Raw genomic sequence first — 26,910 nt, 5'->3', positions numbered from 1 at the left:
TTTGTGGGCGCAAACGCGTGACCTCATATGATCTAGACGTTCGGGCGACATCGTCGCAACGTCGGAACTCTTCCTACTCCTCCCTAGATACCTCGCAAAAGCCGCCCCCCTTCATCCCTTCCATCCCCACCTACATCTAACATGGATATTTCGTGAGTATGAGACTGTGAAGAATGCAAGTCGCTCACCCCGCAACAGGTCGATCTTGCAGGGCGGCTACCAGCACCCAGTCTCGCGCGCATGGCAGAGCCCGCGCCAGCTCACGAAATCCATGCTCATGTACCCCATCTTCATCACCGACGACCCTGATGCCGCTGAGGAGATGACGACGCTGCCAGGTCAGCGTCGCTGGGGTGTCAATAAGCTCGAGGGCTTCATCGGGCCCCTCGTCCAGAAGGGATTGAAGAGCGTGATCCTGTTCGGTGTGCCCATGAAGGCGCAGAAGGTGCGCTGACCACGTCTGAAAAAGGGGGACCCGTTGCGCTGACTCAGTTGCAGGACGAGAAGGGAACGCTAGCGGACGACCCTGATGGCCCGGTTATCCTCGCTGTCAAGAAGCTGCGCTCCCTCTTCCCCGACCTCTACATTGCGTGCGACGTGTGTCTCTGCGAGTACACCAGCCATGGACACTGCGGCATCCTGCACGAGGACGGGACGATCAACACCCCGCCCTCAGTCGTGCGCATTGCGCAAGTCGCGGTCAGCTACGCGCGCGCAGGTGCACACTGCGTTGCGCCGAGCGACATGATGGACGGTCGTATAAAATCAATAAAGCAGGGTCTCATGGACGCAGGGCTTGCGAACAAATGTACACTGATGTCGTACTCGGCCAAATTCGCGAGTGCGCTCTACGGTCCCTTCAGGTACGTCCTCTGATCACTTAGTCGGAGGACTCAAGCTCATGGCTGCTTGCAGAGACGCTGTGCTGAGTGCACCTTCCTTCGGTGACCGCAAATGCTACCAGCTGCCTCCAGCTGCGAAGGGACTGGCGCGTCGCGCTATCTTGCGCGATGTGAACGAGGGCGCCGACATCATCATGGTCAAGCCTTCCCTGCCATATCTGGACATCATCGCGGACGCTGCGCAGCTTGCGCCGGACCACCCTACTGCCTGCTACCAGGTCAGCGGCGAGTTCGCTATGGTGCACGCCGGCGCGCGCGCGGGTGTCTACGACCTGAAGACGATGGCGTTCGAGACGGTGAACTCGATGATTCGTGCAGGTGCGTAGAATTCTGCTTGGGATCCGCTATGTGTATGGTCCGCTTGCTGATTGTACGAACAGGCGCTGGAATCATCCTGACCTACTTCACGCCCGAGTTCCTTGACTGGCTGGATGAGTAAAGGGAGAATCGTGCCAAGTGTAATATTTAGTCAAAACCAAAATCAAGCACAGGTGACCCAGGTCACCGTCACCGCTCACTTCTGCCTCCGAGGCTCATGTATGTCCGCTAAGGTGGACCAGTCGAGGTGATGTGAGTGGCCTTCGACTCCTCAACTCGGTCTCGCTTTCGTAGCTAGCCATTTGTTAGAAAATGTGTGAGTTACGTTTCCCTATGCTGTATCTGTTCAAGGATGATGATGCTTAGCTAGCGTCCTGTTACCCCGTACCTAAGGCCAGCCACAGTGAAAAGTCATCAATGAGGTGCTACCATGCACACGTCCTTGCCGATCCAAGAATGTTCTACGCCTGTGCCGATACCGAGTCGCAGCGGACACCCCCTGCATCATCCAGCGACGTATCCCTACACGCTGAAGCTCTTCAAATTCAACACCTTTCAGTCGTGTGACCCCAGTAAGTGACTCATTGATTCCCGATGCCCGGTGACGCACTTGTTTGAGGGTCAGAAGGAGACCATGCGCTGTACGGGAATCTCCCGCAATTCAACAGGCCCTAGAGGAAGGCAGTGCCAGTCCTTCATGCATACGACCCGCTCCTTGTCGAACCACACCTATCTATTTCTCATGAAACAGGACTGTCCTTACCGGCCCCCGCCTTCTACAGCTTTTTGCTTTCATAAAGGGAGGGTGCGCCAATGGCGGTCACTCAATGCGGGTGCTTTGTCGTCGTCTTTCCATCCGAATGCTACGCCTCCATATCTTGTGCTTAGCCGCGTATGTCGCTGTGGCGGCCGCGATTGAAGCGAAGGTACGTTGTGGGCGTTGCCGTGCGATTCATGCTGACCAGGTCATAGCGCGAACCCGATGGAATCGCTTGGTTCTCATGTAGCATCCTCGACCCGTTATATGGTGTCGTCGGTCCCGCACTCAATGCGTCCTGCGTGTGTGGTTACCACGAAGTGCCATTGGACTATGCGGACGAGTCCGCGGGTAATGCCAGGCTTGCGGTGGGCATCTATCCATCCACAGCAGAGCGCTGGGGCACGGTCTTTACCAATCCAGGTAGGCATTCCTTGAACAACATTGCGCCGTCTTGACTCCTTTCTAGGCGGACCCGGTCTGTCAGGCATCGAATTCCTGTTCGAATACGGCCCGTATATCAGCGCAGCCACAGGCGGCCACTACGACGTCGTTTCCTGGGATCCCCGCGGCTCGCAGGGACAGACGTTACCCGGCGCGCCAGCCTGCTTCGATAGCCCCGCAGACAAGATCGAATTTTTCAAGGGCACACTCGAAGCGACGGGGATTGACATCAAAGGCAACCTGACCGACCATGGCCAAGTCGATGAGCTGTACTCGCACGTTGATGAGATGGAGGCGAAGTACGTTGAGCTGGGGACACGATGCGCGCTGGGTGAACAGGGGAAGACACTGCCTTACCTGGGCACGGCAGCGACGGTGCGGGATATGGTCTCACTTGCGGATGTGCTTGACCCGGGGGTAAACGAGATCAACTACTGGGGTTTCTCGTACGGCACGATGCTGGGCTTCACGTTCGTCAATAGTAAGTCTTTCTATGTATCGCACGGAGCACAGCGCGCTGACTCTGTACCAGTGTTCCCCGACCGTGTTGGCCATGTCGTCCTCGATGGATGCATGAGTAGGTCATGGTTGACGTCTTACGAATCCAGATACTAATGTGCATTAGACCCCATACTCTACGCCGATAGACCTATCACGGAGGTAAATATCTGGATTGACTGGCGATGGCACCTCCACTAATCGTTCCAAAGTATCTTCCCAACTTCGTTGAGGGCACTGACAGCACATTTGCCGGCTTCGCTGCTGGATGCGCCGCGGCGGGCAAAGACGGCTGCGCGCTCGTTGTCAACGGCAACGAAACCGCTGTGGACATCATCAACAGCGTCCAAGGCTTGCTGGACGTGAGTCGCAGCAGCTACATGCCTGTAGCATATCACTCACCCGTCCCGATCAGCTTGCACACGAACTCGTGGTGGCTGGTGTCGACATGAGCCAGATACCGACGTCTGCCGAAGTCCGCGGTCTCCTCAACGGAGCCATGTACGCGCCTACTCAGTGGTCCGCCCTTGCCACCGAGATCGCCGTTTACGCCTCCGCATTGGAGCTTCTTGCCACCAACCAGACCATCCCGCCCGCTCTCGCATCGGTATTAGCGCAAGCCAAAAGCAGTTTCTCAACAAGCCCAACGTACGGACTGCAGGCTGTGACCTGCGCGGACAGCGTCGACGCGGGCAAGATGACCATGCGGGGCGCGTTCGACGCCATCGTGAATGCCTCCACGAACGTGTCGCCAATGTTTGGCCCGCAGTGGGGGACGGCAGGGGCTCTGTGCTTCGCTTGGCCGGCGCGTGCTGTGGAGCGGTATACGGGGCCGTGGAACAACAAGTTGAAGAGTCCGATCCTCGTCATTGGGAACACGGTACGTGTTAGATTTTCGAGAAGGTCGAGCACTTATTGATTGGACCCGCGACCAGTTTGACAACATTACGCCCTTCCAGAATGCGCAACTCATGGCCGATTTGCTGGGCGATAGCGCTGTTCTCCTGGAGCAGGTCGGCTATGGGCATTCGTCCCTTGCGGAGCAGTCCTCTTGTACGATCGGCGTCGTGGCTGAGTACTTCACGAATGGCACGGTGCGTGAATTCTGCCTTCAAGCCAGGGAGTTCGTTGTTTGACGAGCCGTCAGCTTCCGGAGGGCGACGGGACGAAGTGCGATATCGACGATAGTGTCATCCTATTCCCGAAATCCAACGTCACACAGGCCATGGTGCGACGAACTATCCTTGCAGCCAAAGGTATCCGTCTGTAGGGTTGGCAATGCAGTGTCCACTCGTCGAAGCTTGCTAATTTGCTTTCACTCTCCTTTCGTACTGTATGATTCAAAGCCCCTCTGCGCTATATTATGGACTTGACCCGGATGCAGTAGTGGGTTCTCGATTCCAGATGATCGCCCTCAAGGGTGAGGACAAGGCAAGGACATTGCCGGTACTCGAAGATAGCAAGGCGATCCACTCCATGGTGATAGTGAAGTCGCATGCATGAAGGGACTGTGACTTACCATAGTCGGAGCCGTCCATATTTGCATTGTTCGCCGTCTGGAGATACTATTCAGCAGCAAGTGAGGTGATGCCTTATGGTCAGGGTCGTCGTGTTCCTTCAAGTTCATCATCTTTTGAAGTGAGTCAAGATCCTGTCGCGGCCGTGTACTTGCTTGGATGTGGCGATGGATGATGCACATGAGCGAGTCGAAGGGCGACTGTCAGAGCGGAGGACAACACCTTCAGGATCTCGGTGCCGCGGCCTTGATTAGTGCCACCCGGACGATCAAGGGTGTGGCAAGGTATCGCTGAGGTCCATTGTCTTGAGTTAGTCGCTTCATTGTCCGGCAATCTGGTTGAGCCGAAGCAGCTGGCGATGGGTTGGAGTTGAAGGCTTCTTGAGGCCTTGAGGCGTTCAAGTCGGTGGCTGGAGCGAAGGCCTTTGATGTGACTGTGACCGGGCAATATGAACTCGGCATTGTTTGAGTCACGTGCTCAGCCTCCGTGTCCTTTTCCCACAGATCCCACGAGCGATTTTGGGATCCGCTAGCCCTTCCCCGCTATCCAAAATTCTATAGCACTTGTATTAGATGCTCTGAAGCCTTGGTTGGATTTTTTGGCACCGTTTTTGAGAAAGAAACACCGTCACAACATATTTTATGAGCAATTCACGTGTGATTTCGATACGGTCACATGGGCTTAGGCCGCGTTGGTTTGTTGCGGGATGTTTGCTTCCGATGATGGCCGTCCGTTGAAGCACAGCCACGTTTCTTGACTCTGACCATCATAAAGCCTCGGTGCCACCTTTCAGTCCACGACAAGTTCACGATTCTTGTACGACTAAAGGGCGCGAGCTCACCATCGCCCTCGCCGAAGCTTGGATATTCGCTCAAATTTCCACGAAATACGGACAGATACCCTACATCATCAGGACACCGACTACACCACCATGCTCCTCTCCACGCCAAATCGCGACTTCGTTCACTTACGCGGACGCAAGCACGACTCAAACGTCTCACCGCGACGCGTGCAGTACAGCACTCCATCCAAGCCGCAGCGGCGAGCGGAGTCGCCGATGCTCACGCCGTCCCCGCTGCGCTACCCGTCGCTCTTCAGCCAGGACCTGGCCGATCAGGAAGACGATGTATTCCAGTCGCCCGTGTACCCTTCGACTGCGCGGGCGCAATCGTCCGCACGCGTCTCGACTGGCGCCCACGGCACTCGACCCATCGCACCCCAAGTGGACGAAGGATCGGTGTTCATGGCCCCATCCCATTCCACCGCGTCCTCGAAGAAGGCGACGTCGTCCATCAAGCCGATGCGCACCCCCTACAGACTTAGCCATCTTCCACCCCACACGTCCAAGCAGCCGCCGGTCGGTGCCCTCGCCTTGGAACCCCCTACAACTGCGGGCTCAAAGCGGAAGTCAGCTTCCGCCAGCACCACCTCGCCCTTGCGAAACCACTCTCTTACCCCGCTCAACCTCACGAGCTTTAAGCCCGGCGGGTTCGAGTGCCTAGCGCCGCTGCCAGCGCCCAAGTTCTCGGGTCGCAAGCCGCTCACCGAATATGAGGCGGACGCCCATATGTCGCGCCACGCGAAGGAGCTGAAGAAGTTGCGTCTTGAAGGGCTCAGCGACGACTCGGGATGCGAGATGAAAGAAGACGATGAGGGCCACGCGCTCTTTTTTGCTCCAAATCGAGGAGCGGACGCGGATGATGAGGCGAAGGCCGTTTCCCCGGATGGACATGTTACCAAACGTGCCCGTTCGAAAGCGATCCCGGGCGGCACACGAGCGCCGTTGGTTCAGGTGCGTGCTCGTATGACCTTGTCTGGACTTACACTCATATCTCTGGCAGATTGGCAATGAGACTGGACGCTTCAAAGTACCCGCCGCAAGGTCGTCTTCGTTGCGACGACGCTCTCATGGGCGCATGTCCTCGGCATCTTCGGGAGAAGGTCCTCCTCCGTCGTCTGCAGCTCGGCGTCGCACTATGGCTTTGCCGCCTCGCAAGCTGGAGCGCGTTGAATCTGCGACTCTCTTCTTCGGACCCGCCATTCCCCAGCCAAAGAAATCACATCCGCAATCGGAGAACGTGCTATCAAGCAACTCGGGCATCGCCTCCCACCGTCGTAGCCAGACGGGCCCTGCCCTCGACAATTGGACAAAGGCGCGCTCGCGTTCTCCTTCGCCTCGCTCCTCGCCACAATCTGTCCCCCACGAGTTCTCCTCTGGCGGGTCAGAGTTCGACGATGACGAGGAAATGTTCTTCAACGGCCCGGCGATACAGCCGTTCGCCTTCAGCGTCACCCAAAACACTCCGCCCCCAAAGTTGGTCACGAAGTTCAAGCCTCGCGACTCTGGTATCGGCCTGAGCGATGACGACAGCTTCAACTTCGGTCCACCGCGCACTAGCGGTAGCTACATGAACGCCATTCCTCGGGCATCGAACAGTGCCAGCACGATCAACTCGGACAGTGATGATGCCCTCATCACTCCTGGGGTTGGCCCTGGCGCCGGATCCGGTTGGCCCGAGGCGCATATCGTCGTAACCGGGACGGAGGAACACGAAGGCGCCTCTGGCGGGCCCGACGTCGATGCATTCATCCAGCGAACTCTGGCAGGGGCGGGCAAGGCAGGCTCTGACGGGCCCAAGAAAGCGCCTGGCACGCCTGTCAAAAAGCTGCGCCAGTTCAACGGCAGCCGGCCGTGGCGCAGCGCGGTGGCGAATAAGGTTGGGTTCAGCTTCGATACCGAGAGCAAGGGCAAGAACAAGAAGACAACGACGAACAAGCCTCGCAAGAGCATGCCTGCCGCCTTCCCTCCGCCTCGTCTCGATAGCGACTCGGAGGATGACCAGGAGAGCCCCAGCAAGCGCGGCAAGTACTCTGGCGTCGGCATGGGTCGGCCCTCGGCTATCCCGCGCACGCGCTGGCTTACTCGCCGAAGCAGCAGCGGTTTGTTCAACAGTGGTAGCGAGTTAGGGACGCCCACCAGGGCTTCAGGTAAGTACGCTCGGCGTCGTTGCTAGCCGCTTCGTTGACTTGGATTCAGCAGATCTTCAACTCCCCACCCGCTCTCCGCTGTTCAGCACCTTCCGGCGCTCTCCGTGCCGGACCTCGTCCAGCGGTTCACAATCGTCCATGACAAGCATGGCGTCGCCGACGCTGCGCTTCCCGACGCCCTTCGGCATCCTCCGGCCGTCGTCTCGCTCCAGCGTGCGCTCCCGCCAGCCGTCTGGGGAGATGAACAGTTACGAGCAGCCCGGCCGTTTCGATCGTGATTTTGAGGAGATCGCGGAGGTTGGGAGTGGCAACTTCGGCAAGGTCATCAAAGTGCGCTCCAAATTCTCGTTCGGCAACACCGTCTTCGCTGTCAAGAAGTCGAAACCGTACGAGGGCACCAAGCACAGGTATGTTTGTTTTTTGAGGGGCCCAAAGTTTATTCGCTAATATGTGGTCGGTCAGGCAACGGCTCCGCGAGGAGGTTGACATTCACGAGCATATATCGCAGGCTCTCGCGATGGCTGGCCAGACTGCGCACCCGAACATCGTCGCCTACATCGACAGCTGGGAGGAGGAAGGGACCTTGTACCTCCGGACGGAGTTTTGCGAGGGCGGCAACTTCGCTCACTTCCTGCGGGAGTACGGACGCCACTACCCTCGCCTGGATGAAGGCCGCGTGTGGAAGGTCCTCGCCGAGATCAGCAACGTGAGTGTGACCTCCATCGTGTTCAATCTCTCCAGATTGTATCTTTGTGCATGGGACTGACTTTTTGTGCAGGGTCTGGCCTTCATCCACGCGTGCGGTGTCATTCACCTAGATCTCAAGCCGGAGAACATCCTGATTACGGGCGAAGGCCGCTTCAAGATCACCGACTTCGGTATGGCTACCGAGTGGCCTCGCCCGCCTGAGAAGAGCGTGGGCTTCGAACGCGAAGGTGACAAGTTATACTTGGCTCCTGAGATCCTTCGCGGTGCCTACGGCAAGCCTTGCGATATCTTCAGGTCAGTCATACAAGCCACCTGTATGTATACGTCGCTGACAGTCTGTGTAGCTTGGGCATCACTATGCTGGAAACCGCGGCCAACATCATTCTGCCAGACCAGTGCGTAACTCATCTGTTCCCTTCGCGGCCGTGCTGACAATCTGCGCAGGGGCGAATCTTGGCAAAGACTGCGCCAGGAGGACTTCGAGCAAGTGGAGTGGACCGGAAGTCGGGAGCTCCTGCATATCATCGGGCGGATGATGTGCACCGACCCGGATGAACGTATCGATGTAGAAGCGCTGGTCGCGCACCCCATCGTGTCCCGTGCGCGGCAGGCCATGGAAGACGCGCTGGCGCGTGCAGTTCAAGGAAAGGAGCCGTTCTTCGCATCCTCGCCGCTCGCAGGAGCGCCGCCTGGTTTCTTGGAGGAACTCCTCGCAGATACCATGGACGACGCGATGGACCTCAGCTTCTGAACTGCTCCGCCGCTCCGGGTCTCGCCTGGTAATACCAGACGCCACTCCGGTGGTCGTCCAACATCGCTCGTCTTCCTCATAATCCGCATTTCGTGACACACCCTACCTACGCATCAGACTGGTTCAGGCCTTTTCTTGCATTTGTCGCATTTAATTCTTGATCTTGATTTTCTTCCATCATGGGTCCTCCGCTCAGTCTTCTCGCCGCCTCTGTCCGTATGAAGCATCATCCGTACACACCATCCCTCGCACATATCATCCTCATCCACAATCTCTGCATGTCACTTCCAATATATATACTAATTATTCACCTTTCGTGCGCTGTTTTGCTATCGAACGTACACACCCTCCCTTGCAGAAACCCTATCTATACCTCTTCCGGTGCATACAACCTTCCTTCGTGCCACACGTCGCCGTGATGGGTGCAGTATTATCTTCATCTTTCATCTTCCTCTTTCTTACTCTCCTGTAATTCTTTTACGACCACCACCCGTCGCCTTTATTTCTTGATCTTTCTCCACTACAGCCACTGCCTGTTCGTCTTTCTTCTCCACCCCATCCGGTTCACGATCCCTCTCGTCTCGCGGGTTATGTGGCTGTTTGGATTTGGGTCTGCCTCTCTGGCTTGGGTTCATGCCTGCCTCCCTGGATATGGGTCTGCAATACATACCAAACATACATACGTCTCCTGTTTCTCTTCTTGCCTTGCCCTCCGATTTGTAACGCATACTATACATGAGTGCACAGTACGTAGGTACTTTAGTGTCGTGTAAACGGCGGCTATCTATGTTTTACCCCTTCAATAGCAATTCAGCGACACCTTGGTTCACGCAAGTTTGGAGGTTGTGGACGCCACTTGAGCACGCGGAGCGTCCGTTCACGCAAGTCGTCCCGTTGGGCTCGGAAATTTCGCAAATTCAGTCGGAAGGCAGGTAAGGGAGCGACTGGTATGTGTCTAGACGCGTATAGGCGGGTTCTTCCGCAAGGTAAGTAAGTAGGCAGACCGGATTGAGGACATCCGGGCTCCGGAGGACGCGCTGCAGAATTATCGTACCGAGAGGTGTCATGTCGTGGACTCATGGCGGTCCGCGGGCGAGAAAAAAGAGGCTACGGTATCCGGTGGCCTGTCATAGCGAGAAAGACACAAGGAAAGCGCTAGGCGAACGGCGTCTGGCTATGTAAGTGAAGAAGGTTGGCTTAGGTTAAGACGGAGATCAAGAGAGAAGGAAGGATCAAGAGAGAAGGCAGACGTCGGACACGACAGGCGTGAGTTGCGTTATCCCGAGGGGCAGTTGCCGTTATCGATAGGTCGATAGCGGTGGTCCTGGTCGGCGGGCGAAGAGGCGTGTGTGGGCGGGAAGGCGGTGATGGGCGCGGGAAGTAGGGTTCGGGACGAAGAGGGAGGTGGGCGCAAGTAGAATGAGGTGGCGAGATGCGTGAAGGGATGGCGATAGGTTGAAGAAGTATGATGGAAGGCGACATAGGATGGATAGACGCCAGAAGCAGGTGGCGATGTCGAGGAAGATTAAAGGGACTCAACGGTTCCGGAGGGGATTGGCGGTGCCCCATGCTTCTCCTTGTGCGATCAGCAGCCTCGGAGCCTTCTACCTGAGCGCTCGACGTTGCCGTATGGTTGAGCGATGACGCCGGCTGGTGGCGAGCGGTTGAGCTCTCATGTTGCTTCCCCGATGAAGAAGATCGGCGGTGCCATATGTGCCGCGGATCGACGGGGTCGCGCGCTTCCTCTCCCCTTGCGCACGCGTATGGGCCTTCTACTCGAGCGGTTGACTGGGCGCATGCTGGACGGTGACGCGATCGTCTGACAGTGGACAAGCTCTGATGTTACTTGCCATTTTGGAGGGATTGGCACTGCCGTACAGTACATGTCGCGCGCCTACTCGCATGTCGCGCGCGCATTCGCGTGTACGTAGGGGACCTGTTCGCGTGTAGGGCGGCTGCGTAGAGGCCTGACCGGCTTCGTTGAGAATAGAAGCGTATGCCTAGAGAGTAGAAGCGCTCGCCGCTCGAGCAGAAGGCTGCAAAAATCCATAGGGTCCGCTGAGGATTCTCACTGCCGTATGTGGCCATAGGCATCCGGTCGAGGCGTAGCGCGGTGGTTGGCAGACACTGCCGTAGGCGCTACGCCGTGCCCGACGTGCTACCCAGGCGTGCCCGGCGTGCTAAGGCGTGCCGGACGTGCCGCGTCGGGCTCCGTGGGCTCGGGTGAGCACGGCACATCGACTGGTGCACGGACGAGCACGGGCAAGTCACTGCGTGCTCGCGCCAACGGGCTAAGCGCCCTAGTCGACAGGTCGCGCACGCCGCGGGCAAGGTGAGCACGGACTTGCCTATACACCACGTGCGGGGACCTGCTCATACAGACGGGGACTTGACCAGACGACGAGTGGGGCGGACCTGCCTAAACAGACGAAGCTAGCGGCGAGCATTGGGCTTGCAGAGCTGCGCGAGTGCTGGAGAGCCCGAGCGATCCGGACTGATGATTCCAGGCGTACAAGGTTCGCGAGCGTGCAACGACGCTTGCTTATTGGCTCTTGCGCGTGGACAGACGGAGAACGGGCGAGACAGACGATGGCTTGGCTATTGCATGCGTGACTGACGACGAGCGGTCGACTTGTACTTGTCTTGAGGTCTCGTAAGCTACGCAGACGAGCGGTGGAGCGCCCGACCGATTCGATGCCCTGGAGCGCGAGGTATCTGGGGATGTATTTGTTGTCAGGCGGGGCACGATACATAGTAAGGGACAGCGGGCTGCGACATACTAGGGGGTGCATGCGACATATCAAGGTTCTGGAGGATTGAATAGCGGCGACGCCGGTGAGGATTTACGGAGTTCATTCATCAGCCCATCCTCGCGGGAGGGGTGACGGAGGAAATTGCACGCCGAGGACGACGGTGAGCGCATCAGGGAGCGAAAATCCTGGCTCGTGTTGGTGCCGGGTATACAGCCTTGCGTTGGTGCGAAGGTGAGGCTGCGCGGATAGCAGTTTATCGAGTCTTGCCCAATTTAATTGAGATGTTGCCTTGTCGACGTATATTGCTGAGATGGCAGGAGCGCGTGTACCACCGTGAGGACAAGGGTCACCTTCACGCGATGAGGTCGGGCAAGTATCGTCTGCGACGAGAGGTCGAGGCATGCGTGATCCTGCGGTGGTACGGATAAGCTGCCGGTTGTGAGTCAGGCCTCAGAGGTAGAGAAGCAAGAAATTGTGGCGCGACGAGCATACCTTTCGAGAACGATGCATGCTGGATATCCGGACGGAGCTCGTCGCAATATCTTCGCGATACGACTTGCCGCGCAGGGCTCCAAAACACGCCTAGTACACGTTGCGAACGGAGAGATACGCAGCACCATTGCACGCAAACTGCCAAGTCGAGTTGTGGGTCCACTGCCACTGATCACGTACGCGCACTAGTTTTATCTACGTTCGGCCAAGGCATCACATCGGGGGCGGGCGTTGTGCGGCGCATCATATCGGGCGCCGGCGTTCCCTCATATGGCGATGTGCTTTTGTGGTGGAGTGGCTCGAAGTGCAGCACAGACATGAATGGAAGAGTTGCAGGGTCACTGGGGGCGCGCGACGCAGGGTCGGGGTGCGTGCGCACTTGGGCTGCGCCTCGCGGGGGCGGGAGTGTCCCGGGTGTTTACTAGTGGGAACGTGATCAGCGAAGGCGCTGTCGGATAGGTGCATGGAAGTTCGCTGGAAGACGGGGTGAGGCTAGAGGGCGCTTCGCAGAAGAAGCGAACTGGGGATCTGGCGGGCCGCGGAGGGGGAGACGGGCGCGGGGGCGGGGACGGAGGGCAGCGGCGCGGACGGTGGACGATGACAGTGACAGCAGCCGCGACCGCCGCGCGCGCTTTGCAGCGTCCGTGGTGATCATCAGTCGGGACGCGGTAGCTCATGTTGTTTGCGCATATTTGCGAGGCGCGAAAAGACCGGACTCGCATGGGGCATCGGGGACGCCTGAGCTGCAGGCTGGGCACGAAAACAAGGGGCGTGAGTTCACGGGATGGAATACGAGTGTTGGGTCTGGGAAGTGCGAACCCAGGTACCGGGAAGCGGATGGTCGGGCGGGGAAATCGAAGTGAAATCGGGAACGAGTGCAAATTGCTTGCTGAGATCTTGATGATTGATCCTGGGGCCGGGGCTGCTTCAAATCGGAACGGCCACTCAACGCTTGCTCTTGACCTCGTCTTGCATGTCGCCCCGCTAGCCCTCATCCTCACCGCGCACCGTCCTCGGCCAGACCCCCCTTTATAAATATTGTACCCTCGACGTTTCCCACAGCGGCAGCCGTATATAATGCTTCCACGCTCCGCCAGCATTCCTTCTCCCACCCACGCTCTTTCCCAGCCAGCGCATCCGCAACAGGTCCCCCCACCGCCCTTTTATCCGGACCAGCGCTCCTTTGAGCCCCTCGAATACGGTCACCGACACCCGTCCCACTTCCACGGCCATCCCTATCTTCAACACCCCGGGCAGCCCATGGACATCCTCGCCGACTATCGCACCTTCTTCCCCTATCAGCCCAACGAGGTCAAGCACCGTCGGCGTACCACCGCTGTCCAGCTCAAGGTCCTCGAGGGCATCTTCAAGACGGAGACGAAGCCGAATGCTGCGCTGCGGAACAAGCTTGCCGTCCAGCTGGAAATGACCGCGAGAGGTGTACAGGTGCGTCGCTAGTGCGGCCAGGCGCCGATCCCCCCTGCTGACCCTCGCTTCCAGGTCTGGTTTCAGAACCGACGCGCGAAGGAAAAGCTGAAGGCCAGCAAGGCAAGCAAGGCAAAAGAGGAGAAGAGCAACGCCGATAAGGCCGACGCATCCCCACCCAGTCCCTCCAACCCTCCCACGGGAGGTTCGTCCTCGTCGACGACGACGCCCGCGGCCGAAGAGTCTAAGTCGGACCAGTCGGCTGCCACTACTCCACCCACCACACCACCCTCGAAACCCGACTCGCCCCCCGACTCGTCGGCGATCAGCCCACCTGCGTTGACCATCAACGTAGCGCCATCGGAGCCCCCGTCTTTGCAATCTCCTTGGCAAGCCCCTGCATCTGGCGGTTCTCCCGCCCAGCACACCCTGCCGGTCGCCCCCGTCCCATCGGTCGACGACGCGGCGCTCCTAGCCCAACGGCGCGGCTCGCTGCCCGCCCACCTCTACTCGACCGTCGATCCCTCGTCCGACCTGCTCTCTGTGCACCATGACCAGTTCGCCCGGCGGCGATCGGTCGACGCCAGCCTGCAGCGGCTGCCGTACAACCCGTACGCGCCTGTCGCGCGCGCGCGGAACGGCATGCACTCTGGCCTGAACCCGCACCGCGGTCCTGCTCAGCGGGGGCTCTGCCCACCGATGGCGCGCGCAATATCCATGGACGCGCGGCGCTTCTCGGTGGACGTCGTGCCCTCGGCGCAACGCATGTACTCGCGCCCATCTCCCCAGCTTCCCTACAGCCGTCCCTCACTCCCCAACGGCTCCCTCACATCCCTTCCCAACGGTTCCCGCCCCTCCCTGCCTAACGGCACAATGTACGCCTATACGCAGCGTCCAGTACCGCCCTCACCCATCCCCGGGCCCCTCCCCGCACCCAACTTCTCCTTCGGCGCGCCCATGCCCCCGGCCGAGTCCGAGCAGGACTCGCCGCGGCGCGAGGACTTCGACGGGCATCCGCGCGACTTCGACGGGCAGTCGCTCGCCTCCTCCTACGCCGCGTCCTCCCGCTTCGGCTCCCTGGCGTCCATCAGCACGACCGACAGCCAACACACGTACTACTCGGACGTGACGGACCCGGCGGATTACGCGCTCCGGCGCGCATCTATGTGAGTGCCCCTGCCCCTTGTGATCTTTCTATCCTATACGCGGTCTTCGCATCCCATACTGTCTTCTCCTATCCTAAGCTCGGCCTTCGCATTCTAGGCTCGGCCTTCGTATCGTACATCCCATCTTCCCATCCCATACTCCGACTGATAGATGAACTCTGTGCACAGGACCTCGAACCAGTTCCTGGGGATGATGAGCAACCTTGATGTGAGCGATAACAGCGGAGAGCAGTGCTATTCAGGGAAGCAAGCGGGCTATCCAGGGGCGCAGGGGGGTATGTATGGGGCGGCGCAGGCTCAGCAGCAGCAGCAGACCTCGGGCGAAGCGGCTCATGCGGTGTATACCTCCGAGGCGGCCCATGCTGCGTACCCTTCTCCGGCGCCGACGCTTTCGCCGAAGGACAATGCGCTTGGGATGGGCCCTGCTCACATGCAGCGAGCGCAGTCTACTGTATGTCGCCCCTCGCCTGTTTCTGATATCCTTTGAACGCCTCTACAGATGCAGAGCGAGCAGCAGCAGGCGTACGAGCAACAACAACAGCAACAGGCATACGACCAATCGCGCTCGTACGAGCAGCAGCAGCCATCTGTCCCCGCCAATCAGTCCTCTTGCAGCCCGCCGGACGCCTACTACCCCGAAGGTAGCCTGCAGGTGCAGTACCCGGACATGTACGAGACGGGGATCTCGCCCTCTGGGCACTACGTCCCTGCCACGTCATACTCTGTCCCGGCGTACCCGCTGGACGACAACTACATGGGTGGCTATACTGCAACCGACGCTGGCTACGCAGCCAACGATGCGGGCTACGGCGTCAACGACGCGAGCTCGCGGCTCGAGTTCGCCCACCCGCCCGACTGGAGCACGGGGTACTCACCCGTCGCGGAGACTGCGCCGTGCGACTTGGGCGCGTACGTGCGGTACCAGTAACCCCTGGCAATCATTTGCTGCTCGCCAACCAGCCGTCTCCGATCCTCACTCTCAATCAAATCAACCAACCTTAAGCACACTCACTCGCCTCTCTTGTTTTCCCCTTGCATATTTAAGCCCACTTACGCCTCGCCCGTTGTACAGCTCTGTATACTAATGCTTTCCTTCTCCTCTTCACCTCTTAGTCTCCCACCTTCGCTTCGCCTTGCGCGTGCGCACCCTTCACCCTTCCAACCTTCAACACCAACACGGACCTGCGGTTTCTTTATTCCTTCTTTCATTCGCCTTCTTCGTTATTTCCTTTTGGCCTGCCTTTATCTTATTGTACTCATTTTTTCTCACTGTCTCTCTCGTGCACTCAACGCGCTGCTACTGGTGTCTCCGCCGTACATATCTTAGAGCTTGTCCATAATCGTCCGTCTCGTCCCGCTAGTTTTGCCTGTACACTTCTGCAGGTTACCTTTCACCCGTACTCATCAACATCTGGATTTCGAGGAAGATTGCGCAGCTATCGAATCCCATTCCATGTTTTGCATCGCAGCACACAGGTTCGCCATCGCACTCAGACTCCGGTCTATCTTCTTCGGACAAGGTCCGGGTGGCCACGATCTACCCAAACAGTGAGGAAGCGGTAAGGCCGTGATGGGATGTCAGGCGTAGTGCCCCAGAGTGATAGCAGCCCGACGTGCCCGTGCCCCTTGATCCCGCCGCCCTTGAATGGTGAATCACAGTGACGCGTATTTGCTTCCGCTTTATGGCCAGGCCAGCGGCATCCCAAAAAGGAAGGTTTTCTATTTGACCCATGCGGTTATCTTTCGTGCTTCCGGCTTCCTAGGATCCCTACCACTGCTTCCTTGTACTCCCGTCAGCTCCCGTCTTGGCCCATGTAGCAGTGCCATGGGCGCGTTCTCTCGTCGTTGGTGGGTATGAAACCCAGGCGTGAGCTACATCAAGTAGGCTCGGGCATCGGGCATCGTGCTTGATTTTCCCCAAGGTCACGTTGGGATCCCTGAGGCCCTAACACGAGGCCTGAGCGCCGCGCGGGGTTCTATTCAGTAGGAGTTCAGCCGCTCTTCCGATAAGCGAGAGGTGGGTCCCGCCGGATCGGCAAGGCCAGGAGGAAGGGAATGACGCTATCGTCTTGGGCGCTTATGCTCGTCAAACATTTAGTGAAAGAGCGAGCTGAATAGCGCATGAAGGGGCTGAATTGCCTAGAGCGCGCCAAAGCGCTAGGGCTCCGTGATGATACGCGGGATCGGCGCGAGTCAAGGCAGCTTCACTGAGTCTCAAATGTGATAGATGAAGGCCATGTTAGGACATGATAGAACCTTGGGCTTGTCGGTAAACTGTATGCAGCAGCGAGGCCCCAGGGTCGAACTCTGAGATACGTCCGCTCCTCGGAGGTTGAGAGCGCAAAAAACCCACTCCCGAAGGCGTGGTGCGTCGTCTGACATCGAAGAAGACGGTGGGCATAGCGTAGCAAGGGCCAGGTGTATGCACGAAGTGCCTGATTTCTGCTCAGTTATATGCGCAGTCCGATCATCGACGGACGTGAAAAGAGCTGATAGGCGGTACAGTGGGGTACCTTGTGCACGATAGAATGCGTTCTCTAAATGGGCGGTAAAATTAGCACTCCGATCTCTCGCACTGGCTCAGAAGTCGAACCGTGGAAAAAAACAGCGCGTGATCTTCGGCGGATGCCGGGCATGGGACACGCACTTTACGCGCCCTGGCTCTCACGTTGGATCTCTCATCTTTGACAGCGGCGCAACGACCTCAGACATCAAAGTAACTATCTTTTACGAACAGCGCTGAAGTGGCGATTGCGTCCATTGCTTGAACATGGGGCTCTTGTCGTCGATGTGCTGCCTCTCTTCTCCCCTACCCTTTCACTCTCGCAATCGTGGACCGCCACATACCGTCCAAGAGTCCTCTTTTCGACCCGCTGAGCAATTCTACTGATTTTTAACTTGATCCTGGTCTCTTCCTCCTTCCGTATTGCTTGTTTGACGTCGGCAGGACGGATTTCAGGCACGCCGTTCGACATATGCGCTGAGAGGTGGACTATAAACTGCGTCTGGATGTCTGCATTCTATCGCACGGTACCTTTGACCGAGCTTAGAATCGCCATCGCGCTTAAAGTCAGGGCGCTTTGGATGACCTTGTGCAAAATCGCCTCAACCCCTATGTCAAATCGAGGTAAGTAGAAGGCCCCATCGTCGTCTTCCTCGCGTGCCTTCCCTTAGCTCTGAAGCGAAGGACGTGTCTACCTGGCTAGGTGCACTCCCTTTGACGTGCCCTGAATAACTGACCGACAGCACAGGCACTCTTGCCGTACGTGACATGAAGCTCAGGATGTCTCTCGCCGACCTGCAGAACCGACCTGTGTGGTTTATAAAACTACAGGCGCTTGGGACCGGAGCAGCAGACTCATTCCTTCTCCTGCCCATCCATCTCAACCTCAGTTCGCAGTCTTCGCCACTACGATGTCCTTCGTCAATGTGAGAGAGACCTAGCCCAACCCTGTTGTGCGACTACTGACGAGAGCTCCTGTAGCACGACTACGTCCACCAGCTATTCAAGTACGTTTCGGCGGGGCTATTGCTTCCGGTGACGGAAGAGCAATACCGGGCGCGCGTCTTTCTTCCTGCACACGTTTCCGAAAAGGTGTCCGAGATCGTCAGGCATCTGACTGAGGCACATGCACTGGTGAGCCAAAGCATTGACCTTCATACGGAAATAATCTCACAACTCTCAGATTAAGCCTCACTGCGGGGCATACAAGGACGACCTACACCCTACGATCGTCCAGCTTGCCGGAGAGGTCCATGATCTCCTGCAAAAAATGACAGATGGCTTAGATCAGGGTATGTTGAACAAACTTGTTGCTGGCGATTCTGCAACACGACTAATGCATTCGCATGATAGCTCCGGATGATATCAAAGGTCAAGCGGAGGAGCACGTCTACCAGATATCCATCCTCTTCGACAGAGCCCAGAAGACCATGCACAGCCTGGAGTCCTTTCGAGAGCATATAGGGGCACATCGAGTAACGATACAGGCGCGGTGCGATGACGCGCGAGAGATGCGGGATGCGCAAAATAGCGTTTTACGCGACGTGGAGGGCGAGCTTCAGGGCAGTCGCAATGAGTTGGCGATCAACATCGCATTGCATGAAGAGTGTGCGTATTTCGAGCACTTTCTGGCTCGCACTTCGCATTGATTGTGCCGCTAGACAAAACCAAGGCTATCCTGGCCGCTTCATCGGCGGTGATATTCCCCATTGCGGGACCCCTCGCTGGCGGCATAACAGCGGGTGTATATCTGAAGAAGGCGGCCGACACGGCTCAGCGCATCGCCGAAATCAAGGATCGCATCGAGCGCCTGGTGGCGACTATCAGTTCGACAAACACCATCATAGCCTGTCTGCACGTTATAGAGGTGTGTTCTGGCTTCGCGTCCACCCATATGAAGTTGAACAAACGGCACTATCGCAGGCGGATCTGGAAAATATAATGACTTTCAGCAGGGGAGCCGCGGAAACCATCCACAGAACAATCGCCTTCTGGCAGCGCCTCGCTGTCGAGCTGACGCAGATCAAGGAGGCCCTGAACAAGATCGCTGAAGAATCAAGCCCAGCTAATTTGTTTGTGGCAATTCTACGGGCTAACCTCAAGGGTGTCGGGGTTATTGGTGAGTTGATTTACATCGCTATGTGGACGAGATCTGACAGTGACATAGTTGCCGAGTACAAGGAGGTCGTCCACGATATCGACGATGCACACCATGATGCGGTGGATGCCGTGCTCGCACAGCTCAGCAATGAGTGAGCCAGTTCTATTCGGAAGCCCGATTGTACAACGAAGTGGGATGCGTCGAACCGAGGCGAAGTCTTGGAAGGTTTGATACACGGTGTATACATATGCATCTACAGTATACTTTGCCAATCTACCACTGCGCCGTGAATCCACTATTGGGATCCTGCTCGACCGCGTGATACTGCGTCCTCAGCATCCTCTCCATCTCCGCAGGCGCCAACGTCGCCAACACCTCGTCCGCGATCGCATCCGCCCTCGTCAGCCCCACCTCGCCCTCCCGTACCGCAACATCCCTCGCGTCCGTCGCCTCCACCCAGTACAGCTCCTCGACCTTCCGCGTCCACTCCTTGTCGCCCCACCGCGCTTCGCGTGCGTCCTGGCCGTCGCCGTTAAGACCAGCGTCTCCTGCGTTGGCCTCGCTGGCCAACGCCGCGCGCGTGGGCTTGATCTGCCCACCGCCGTTGACGCAGCCGCCGGGGCAGGCCATGACTTCGACGTAGTCGTATGGCCGGTCGCGCTCGCCATCGTCGGGAGCTGCAACACCACCGTTCTTCGCTGCGCGGCGCCGGGCAACGACTTCGCGAATGCTGAGCTTCCCGCTTTCCCCATTCGCATCGCCATTGACCTGCGCGTCCCCGTTCGCGGCCGTGGTATCACCATTCGTCTTCGTTACCGCTCGCCTACCGACTACACGACGCTGCGGCTTGCTGGGCTTGCCAACCTTGCGCACGAGGTTCTGAAGGTTGCGGAAGCCGTAGCACTTCGCGCCCTTGAACAGGACTTCGCCGAGCATCGAGGACTCGGCTGGTCGACGGATGATGTACTCGACGAAATCATCATTCCGGCCCTTGCGTAGCTCGAGCTGTACACCGCTTGGGTTCTCCTGCATGATGTGGGAGACGATGGCGTGGAGGTACGAGCCAGAGGACGTGCCGGGATGGGTGAGGAGCTCGGGGAAGAGATGCTCGAATTTGGGGAGGTTTACGGCGGATGGAGGTTGGTCGTGGTCGTGGTGGTCGCCGTGCGAGTGATGATGATCATCTTCGTGTGAATGGCCATGCTCGCGCGAGACCGATTCCTCTGCAGTACTCGTTTTCTCCGCCGGACTCGAGTGCCCATTGGCTTGGCCATCAGTTGGCGGCGTCGCCTTCTTCGAGCAAGAGCAACTGGCGGACGACTTCGAGCACGACTTCGGCGGCGGTCGCTTCTCTTGTATGAGATGGCGATCCTCCTCTAGTAATGCCGGCTCGGCGGCTAACGGGGCGTCTTCGTCCGGCACGGCAGCAGCAGGATCCCATCCCCTACTCCGGAGCATGCCCTCGAACTCGCCGGCCGTGATGACGCAGTCGACCTCACGCACGGCCTCGTGAGGGTGTGCGGCGACGAAGTCCTGTCGAGATGCCTCGAGCTTTTTGTCGTAGCAAGGCATGACGGCGAGGTGGTATATGTCGTCGGGGCTGAATGGGTATTAATGAGCATACAGACGAGAAGCGGCGGCTGAACACGTACTGAGCGCCACATCGCTCGCCTATCCATTGCTTGACCAGCGTACCCATGATTTGTTGGGGGCTCTTGGTCTTTGAGATATATGGAAGCATCTCTGCGTGGGTCTTCTCCGCGTAACAGATCCATCCCGGACATGCGCTTGCGATCATGGGTAGAGGATCGATACCTGCTACGCACCATCAGCTCACAGTGGTCTGACTGACATCTCATGAAACGTACCGTCAACTTTTCCGCCGCGAGCTGCGTCCCTCCTTTGCTTCCACTCAGCGACAGTTTCCCGCAACGCCAGATGCCTTGCGAACGTTGTGTCGAAGACAGCCTCAAAGCCCATGTTGGATCGGCAGAAGCTACGCACTCTCCGTAGCATCTGACGCGGGGAGACGGTCGTGGAAGATACAGAGGCAGATAGGCTGGCGAGCACTTGCGGCGCGATCGACATGACGGGGATGCGATGGCCAGACTGGCCTGGGGGAGGATTGGCGTCGACGAAGGCAAGCACCTCGATGTGTGATTGTAGCGTGATCAGTACGCTCTCAGCAGATGTGATGCAGCCACTGTCGTGAGGAATAAGCGCCCATTCCCCGATCAGACGCGGGCTAACGCACCTGCATGCCAGACAATCGTTCAGGTTGATCTGCGCCTGCTCTAGCTTGCGTCCCTGTGTAGTCTCTGTTGCGGAGGACACCTCATAGTATGCGCCGGTGGAGTCTATGTGTATCTCTGTCTATGCCATGAGTCAGAGCTGTCGAGTCTCGAGCGGTATAGGGCGACTGACAGCAGCTTGCGATGCATCCTTCTCGGGTTTATTCGTCTCGGTGACGGGCTTGATACATGCTTGAGAGGGTGTAATGAAGTCGTTCAGATCAGTCAGAGTCTAGCAACCACGATAAGTCACCTTTGAGTGCATGGGGGATGACATACTCACCAGAGCGCCGGAGAACGCCATGCCTGGTGCTACAATCGCTGTTGCCGTTCCTCTTGACGGATGAAGAGCTCTGTGCTCCGGATAGGGGGTCGGAGGACAAGGGGGTAAGCGCTCTTCGAGGTGACGGTCCAGAGCAAGTTGCAATCTACTCGACCCCATTCGCCACCAATTCGCCACCCGATTTGTCAGTCCTGAAATCGAGATCGCCGGGCCGGTACTACCGCCCCTTGCTTCCCGCCATCGCAGGTCTGCCTTGACTGTATATCTGGGAAGACGTACTCGCGCACAAGAAACCTCGTTTTCTTCTGAACGTTGATGATACTCAATTTTCTGGAATTCCCGCTGAAGGCCTGGCCCTGCTATCCGTTATCCAGTGCTGATTGAGAACTTCGGATATCCCATCCCTGGTGCGCAACAAGCATCGGCATTCGCGATCATCCGAACCTCAGTGACACTGAGAGTATACATCAGGAGCATCAGTCTTCTCAGGTGGACTGTATCCTTTGGAGTAAGCGTCCTGTCGCGTCGCGGGTCAGAAGCTCAGGACGACGCCGACATCTCTGCGCCATCCTTGCCTCCTCTGCAGGACATTCAATACCCGACTCTTTGTCTTAAGACCCCCTACAGTACGGCACGCTATGTTTGCAGAGCTCGCGTGCGCCCCCAGTCGGCTGTCTTGAACTACTGCGCTGCTTGGGGCCTGAGCCCACCGCTGCCGAAGAAAGCGATCACTCAACGCGATTGTTTCGACTGTCCTGACTTCCGGTGGCTGAAATTGTGCCAATATGCCATTGAACCCCGTGTACATTGACGCCTCGAAGGCGTTGCGAGCAGAAGCCGATACGCAAGGATATATCTAGGACCCCTGTGCGACCTAGAATTGGCGCATGAATATTCACAACTTCTGCGGCAATCCATATAGAACCACGTCAGTACCTACATATCTTGTTCTCTACCCGTTACTGACTCTATCCATGTAGATTACACTGTCGAAGCTGGTTGTCTTGAATGCGACGAAAATTCAATCACATCCGACGTTGTGACTGAACCGTGGCCTGCGCGTCAAGTTGCGCACGAGCATCCGAGATGTTGCGTTTCTGTGATACAGGAGGACACGTGGAGTCTCCTCGAATGTAAGGCGTTGCGCAAGAACACGACACGGCTTGCCCGTGGGCTTATGACTGACTAGGTGGACTATTGTTCCAAGAGACCGGTGCCGCTATTTGGCAAGGATTACGTGGATCTACCAGACCTTGGAGTCGCCCAGTCAGTTTCTGAAGAATTTAAAGAGCACGACGGCGCAGTTTAGTACGGAAGGCACGTTTGATCTCTGTGACCACCTTGGGGTCCAGTCTGATTGGCTTACTGAAATTCCCCACAGAGGATACAAGACGCTCTCAATATGGCTGATAAAGTGGCTGATGCGCGCATGGTGTCGTGGAACAATGGGACCGCGACGAATCCGCCCGACCACGCTGGCCTTGAGGCGGTCACGTGATGAGCACATGAGAGCCACATGTGCATTGCCTTTAAGTAGAGCCGCGTGGTCGTTGACGCGCTTTGCTCTTCCCTCCGTTAACCTCGACGGTTTGTTCGTTGCACCTCTTGGACCTCGTCTACATTTGTCGCTTTAGGTGCGCACACGCCTGCCTTGTCTATCACAGTACGGGCCTGATCCTCTGCACAGTTTGTTGTCCATGGCCGATCGCATCCAGTACTGCAGCCTAGAAGAGTTTCGGAAGTGCTACCTGGAGGGCGTCGGATTTAGGACGCTCGGAAGAACGCAACTGCGCACCATCGAGGCCAGACTGAGAAAGCAAGGCAAACTCGACAAACACGGCTGGACGGCACTCCGGACCTGGGGCACTGAGGACGCGTCTTCCCCTCGCCTCCAGTGGACGGCCATGGAGGTCGTCATATCCAGCATCCAGCGCGCGGCACAGTGGGCGCACCCGAAGCGCTTCGGCGAGAAGAAGCGGAACGCCCATTTCGAGAGCCGGTATCGCGCGAAGATGGCGCCGTTTCAAGAAGGGTATATGGAGCGTGCGTACATAGATGGGTTTACAGTGCTGAAGAAGAAGGCGCCGAGGGGAACGCGATTGGGCACTGCTTTCGACGTGCCTCTGATCAGTCGGGAGGACGCGACGCGTGGCTTGGTTTATGGAGCTGACATCGGCGTCTCGGTCTGCTGGGACAATCGGGACGACGACGACAACACAGCGATGCGGGTACGTTGCCATGTCGTCCGCGGTTACATGCAGCTGATCATCGCCTCCAGAGTCTCGTCAACAACATCGGCGCCGCAAGTTTCCTCCTATATAACGATCGCCGGCGCGCGTTCCAGTTCACTATGACTATGCGAGGCACACGCGTTCAGTTCTGGTGCCACTCGCGCTCTCATTCCGTCGGCACCTTTCAGATGGATGTCAACAAGGTGCGTGCAACAATGCTCACGGCTCCGGCTATACTCTAACACACATGACAGTGCTACAGGGAATTTATACACTTCGTCCTCTTTATCCTCTACGCCAACGAAGCGCAGCTCGGCTTCGATCCAACTGTCATCCGTGTCGTTGATGCTCATGGTCGGCCTCAGTACCAGTTCGACGTCGTCCATGAAGGCGAGGAGACCCCAAGGGTCTATCAGACTCTCGACGTGCTCTTCCAATGTGCATTCACCAACGCACTCCATGATCGTGCAATGGCGGTATACCGCGTCTGCCCGGCGACGAAGGGCGACGGACTCTCGGCTAGATTCGACCCAGCCAACCACCGTGTTCTCAAAGACTTCGCCCAATTGGCCACCAAGCCTTACGAATTAGCTGAACGCAATCGAATCCTGGAGTGTCTTAAGAACGCTGCTCAAACCCCAGAGGAACGCGCGAGATGCGACGGCTTCTTCACGACGGTGCTCGCCGACTTCGAGGTTTTCGACATGGCGGACCGGTCGCCCTATCCCGATCAGGCCTTGAACCTGGTGCCTCTCAGAAGGCGGCGAACCCTCGTCAAGGAAGTCTGCGACGACTTATACGCTATCGAAAATGGGGTGCTCTGTTTCTACACATTGGCCGAAAGCAGCACCAGTACGTCATCTGTTTGTTACCAGTCGGTCGATTCTGACGTGCTCCTAGTTCTCTTGTTCTTCATGCGCGCTGGCGTCGTCCACGGAGATATCAGCCCGGGAAACATCTTGATGCCGCTTGTAAGGCCGCGTTGTGGCAGCGAAAACTACTCGGCAGTCAGGATCGCGGACTTCGAATACACAAAGGACTACAGCAAGGCGGTGGAGGGTCTCAAAACCGTAAGTTCGTCTACAGGTTCGAAGATTGCTCTGATCATGTATGTCTTTAGGGCACTCCGGAATATATGGCGGTCGAAGTACAAGCGGGACAACATCTCTTCTACGCCGAAGACGCTCCGGAAGCTCTGCTTGCGCGACACCACTGGAGCTACAACTTCTACTACGACGCCGAGCCGCTTATCTGGATCGCTCTCGACTTTGCCTTGTCCCGCTTCCGCCTGGAAGCGGGCGAAGAAAAGCAGCCTGAAGAGCTCTGCCAACAGCAGCTATTCCGCGACTCAATCATCACCTGCTCCCCTGAGGGCACACACGCGCGTCAGGACCTCATGATGGGCGAATTCTTCCAACTCGGCCGCCTCAAGCTCATACTTGAGCGCGCGTACGGGCCGAAGTCCCCAATGCTGCTTCTCGTCGGGCTCGTCATCAAGATGGGGAACGCGCATCGTGCCGCTCAGGGGAGCCAGCTGATTCCTGAGGACGAGGAACCCGGTGACGACGTATTCAGGCAGCTGGAAAAGGAGAACTTCGACGAAGATATCTACATCGTCATGCACGAGGCTTTCATGATGATCAGTGAAGCCTTGGAGGACGTGGATCTGATACCTCTGCGAAATGCTGGGATAGACCAGGAGACGGTTGCCTCGTATGATGCTCCGGAGCTGATGAGGCAACTTGACCAGTCGATCGTCGATGCTCTCACGCCGGAGGAGAAGGCATTGATAGGATTGGCGCCCGCACCGATGTCCCTGGACGCTGCGAAGGAAGAGATGCACGAGCATCCCGACGAAGTCCCATCTACTGCTCACTCGGATGGTGAGGTATCATTGCTGGGACCGGTGTCCCTCGAGAACACTGCTAGTGAAGAAACGGCAAGTCACAGCGACCATGTCGCATCTTCGACTACGGACGAGGAACAACTCCTGGATGACTACGCGCCAATCATGGAGCATGCCGAGGCAGAGAGCGAGGAAGACCACTGCACAACCGCGGCGGCGCTTCCGCTCGCACACGAAGTCATGGCGCCCAACAATCGAGACGCTCGCGAGGCGGAAGAGCGGGAGGCCAGCGAGCTTAAGAGAAACAACTCTGGCCGTGTAACATTCCCCTGGCTCAAGCTCGTAGGGGAGAGCGAGTCCTCGCCTGCCGCATCGCACGCGGTGAAGAAGTCTCGCAAACGGCAGGAGAACGACGAGAACTGCCCGACGCCTGTCGTAGACAAGTCATCGGTAGCAGAGGCCTCCAGGATGATGTTGCCGAAGTTTGGAGGTACGAAGTTGGGCAACCAACTTCCCTTGCAGGGCTAGGTCAAGCTTACGCGCTCGAGAGGATGTCTACCTATTTATTTGCGTCTTTGGTCGTCATTAATTGTAGCACATGTATGCGCAGGACTTGGTTTTGCAGAAAGACATCGTCAGATCTGTTGATCAGCGATTCAAGAGTTATGGCGGCCATACATGCACGTGACATGCAGTTGATCTTCGTTGAACAAGATAGGCATGTTCATGAGTTTACAATAAGAAGCCAGCGTAAGGCGCGATTCAGGCACGCTGCTCGTGAGGAAATGCTTGAACAGCGAATTGGGTCAATCAGAACAATTGCACAGCTTACGATGATAAGTCATGGACTTCCATAACACACTCGGGCTCCGACCAGCTCTCCTAGAGATGCAGCTAGCTTGTGTTGCTAATCCCCGCCGACATGGAAAGAATACA

General features: G+C 57.5%; 9 protein-coding genes across 9 annotated transcripts; 7 read left to right on the top strand and 2 right to left on the bottom strand.

Moving 5' to 3' along the window:
* The first annotated feature begins 50 nt into the window (after positions 1 to 50).
* Positions 51 to 1,615, top strand: SCHCODRAFT_02585770 (tetrapyrrole biosynthesis, porphobilinogen synthase). The gene is made up of 5 exons (XM_003029713.2): positions 51 to 152; positions 199 to 445; positions 499 to 863; positions 916 to 1,220; positions 1,283 to 1,615. Exons 1-5 carry the CDS (start codon positions 142 to 144, stop codon positions 1,339 to 1,341), a joined length of 987 nt encoding a protein of 328 aa, XP_003029759.2. The 5' UTR covers positions 51 to 141; the 3' UTR covers positions 1,342 to 1,615.
* A 230-nt stretch (positions 1,616 to 1,845) lies between these two features.
* SCHCODRAFT_02634437 (uncharacterized protein) lies at positions 1,846 to 4,304 on the top strand. The gene is made up of 9 exons (XM_003029712.3): positions 1,846 to 2,146; positions 2,193 to 2,400; positions 2,447 to 2,902; positions 2,954 to 2,998; positions 3,047 to 3,081; positions 3,132 to 3,281; positions 3,335 to 3,799; positions 3,855 to 4,013; positions 4,067 to 4,304. Exons 1-9 carry the CDS (start codon positions 2,081 to 2,083, stop codon positions 4,187 to 4,189), a joined length of 1,707 nt encoding a protein of 568 aa, XP_003029758.1. The 5' UTR covers positions 1,846 to 2,080; the 3' UTR covers positions 4,190 to 4,304.
* Positions 4,305 to 5,367: 1,063 nt separating this feature from the next.
* Positions 5,368 to 8,883, top strand: SCHCODRAFT_02601543 (uncharacterized protein; the record flags this gene model as incomplete). The annotated part of the gene is made up of 7 exons (XM_003029711.2): positions 5,368 to 6,228; positions 6,278 to 7,424; positions 7,477 to 7,831; positions 7,887 to 8,130; positions 8,203 to 8,426; positions 8,477 to 8,527; positions 8,577 to 8,883. 7 exons carry the CDS (start codon positions 5,368 to 5,370, stop codon positions 8,881 to 8,883), a joined length of 3,189 nt encoding a protein of 1,062 aa, XP_003029757.1.
* Positions 8,884 to 9,062: 179 nt separating this feature from the next.
* SCHCODRAFT_02511733 (uncharacterized protein) lies at positions 9,063 to 9,302 on the top strand (the record flags this gene model as incomplete). The annotated part of the gene is made up of 1 exon (XM_050343256.1): positions 9,063 to 9,302. The coding sequence occupies one exon, from the start codon at positions 9,063 to 9,065 to the stop codon at positions 9,300 to 9,302; it is 240 nt and encodes a 79-aa protein (XP_050198832.1).
* A 3,094-nt stretch (positions 9,303 to 12,396) lies between these two features.
* Positions 12,397 to 12,996, bottom strand: SCHCODRAFT_02634430 (uncharacterized protein). Its single transcript, XM_050345815.1, has one exon. It carries the CDS (start codon positions 12,803 to 12,805, stop codon positions 12,467 to 12,469), a length of 339 nt encoding a protein of 112 aa, XP_050198831.1. The 5' UTR covers positions 12,806 to 12,996; the 3' UTR covers positions 12,397 to 12,466.
* A 103-nt stretch (positions 12,997 to 13,099) lies between these two features.
* hom2 (regulator of mushroom development) lies at positions 13,100 to 16,189 on the top strand. The gene is made up of 4 exons (XM_003029710.1): positions 13,100 to 13,574; positions 13,629 to 14,719; positions 14,888 to 15,170; positions 15,219 to 16,189. Exons 1-4 carry the CDS (start codon positions 13,206 to 13,208, stop codon positions 15,645 to 15,647), a joined length of 2,172 nt encoding a protein of 723 aa, XP_003029756.1. The 5' UTR covers positions 13,100 to 13,205; the 3' UTR covers positions 15,648 to 16,189.
* A 1,864-nt stretch (positions 16,190 to 18,053) lies between these two features.
* Positions 18,054 to 19,920, top strand: SCHCODRAFT_01215107 (uncharacterized protein). The gene is made up of 7 exons (XM_003029709.3): positions 18,054 to 18,148; positions 18,204 to 18,356; positions 18,406 to 18,514; positions 18,576 to 18,830; positions 18,884 to 19,089; positions 19,146 to 19,341; positions 19,390 to 19,920. Exons 1-7 carry the CDS (start codon positions 18,134 to 18,136, stop codon positions 19,476 to 19,478), a joined length of 1,023 nt encoding a protein of 340 aa, XP_003029755.1. The 5' UTR covers positions 18,054 to 18,133; the 3' UTR covers positions 19,479 to 19,920.
* Positions 19,597 to 22,029, bottom strand: SCHCODRAFT_02585750 (iron hydrogenase; the record flags this gene model as incomplete). Its single annotated transcript, XM_003029309.2, has 6 exons — positions 21,898 to 22,029; positions 21,748 to 21,846; positions 21,578 to 21,696; positions 21,192 to 21,526; positions 20,976 to 21,138; positions 19,597 to 20,923 (listed from the first exon to the last, which is right to left on the bottom strand). The coding sequence occupies exons 1-6, from the start codon at positions 21,916 to 21,918 to the stop codon at positions 19,597 to 19,599; spliced, it is 2,064 nt and encodes a 687-aa protein (XP_003029355.1). The 5' UTR covers positions 21,919 to 22,029.
* A 1,270-nt stretch (positions 22,030 to 23,299) lies between these two features.
* Positions 23,300 to 26,584, top strand: SCHCODRAFT_02679974 (uncharacterized protein; the record flags this gene model as incomplete). The annotated part of the gene is made up of 7 exons (XM_003029708.2): positions 23,300 to 23,391; positions 23,585 to 23,940; positions 23,965 to 24,125; positions 24,176 to 24,331; positions 24,383 to 24,980; positions 25,029 to 25,198; positions 25,249 to 26,584. The coding sequence occupies 7 exons, from the start codon at positions 23,300 to 23,302 to the stop codon at positions 26,500 to 26,502; spliced, it is 2,787 nt and encodes a 928-aa protein (XP_003029754.1). The 3' UTR covers positions 26,503 to 26,584.
* Positions 26,585 to 26,910: the final 326 nt, after the last annotated feature.

This window comes from Schizophyllum commune (assembly GCF_000143185.2).
Source record: "Schizophyllum commune H4-8 unplaced genomic scaffold SCHCOscaffold_9, whole genome shotgun sequence".
Lineage (NCBI taxonomy): Eukaryota > Fungi > Basidiomycota > Agaricomycetes > Agaricales > Schizophyllaceae > Schizophyllum > Schizophyllum commune.
Note: the sequence above shows the minus strand (reverse complement) of the source record. Positions and strands in the feature narration are given on the sequence as shown.

What these genes read in the sequence shown, in the direction of transcription:
- SCHCODRAFT_01215107 (XM_003029709.3), top strand. An exon ending in TGACTGAGGCACATGCACTG is followed by an intron (nt 18,357 to 18,405) that starts GTGAGCCAAAGC and finishes CACAACTCTCAG; the next exon opens with ATTAAGCCTCACTGCGGGGC. An exon ending in CATCGCATTGCATGAAGAGT is followed by an intron (nt 18,831 to 18,883) that starts GTGCGTATTTCG and finishes TTGTGCCGCTAG; the next exon opens with ACAAAACCAAGGCTATCCTG.
- SCHCODRAFT_02634430 (XM_050345815.1), bottom strand. Translation starts at nt 12,805, where the DNA reads ATGAGCTACCGCGTCCCGACTGATGATCACCACGGACGCTGCAAAGCG.
- SCHCODRAFT_02585770 (XM_003029713.2), top strand. An exon ending in GCGCTCTACGGTCCCTTCAG is followed by an intron (nt 864 to 915) that starts GTACGTCCTCTG and finishes GGCTGCTTGCAG; the next exon opens with AGACGCTGTGCTGAGTGCAC. An exon ending in GAACTCGATGATTCGTGCAG is followed by an intron (nt 1,221 to 1,282) that starts GTGCGTAGAATT and finishes TTGTACGAACAG; the next exon opens with GCGCTGGAATCATCCTGACC.
- hom2 (XM_003029710.1), top strand. Translation starts at nt 13,206, where the DNA reads ATGCTTCCACGCTCCGCCAGCATTCCTTCTCCCACCCACGCTCTTTCC. An exon ending in TGACCGCGAGAGGTGTACAG is followed by an intron (nt 13,575 to 13,628) that starts GTGCGTCGCTAG and finishes CCTCGCTTCCAG; the next exon opens with GTCTGGTTTCAGAACCGACG. An exon ending in TGCAGCGAGCGCAGTCTACT is followed by an intron (nt 15,171 to 15,218) that starts GTATGTCGCCCC and finishes ACGCCTCTACAG; the next exon opens with ATGCAGAGCGAGCAGCAGCA.
- SCHCODRAFT_02634437 (XM_003029712.3), top strand. Translation starts at nt 2,081, where the DNA reads ATGCTACGCCTCCATATCTTGTGCTTAGCCGCGTATGTCGCTGTGGCG. An exon ending in GGGCTTCACGTTCGTCAATA is followed by an intron (nt 2,903 to 2,953) that starts GTAAGTCTTTCT and finishes ACTCTGTACCAG; the next exon opens with TGTTCCCCGACCGTGTTGGC. An exon ending in GCGTCCAAGGCTTGCTGGAC is followed by an intron (nt 3,282 to 3,334) that starts GTGAGTCGCAGC and finishes CGTCCCGATCAG; the next exon opens with CTTGCACACGAACTCGTGGT.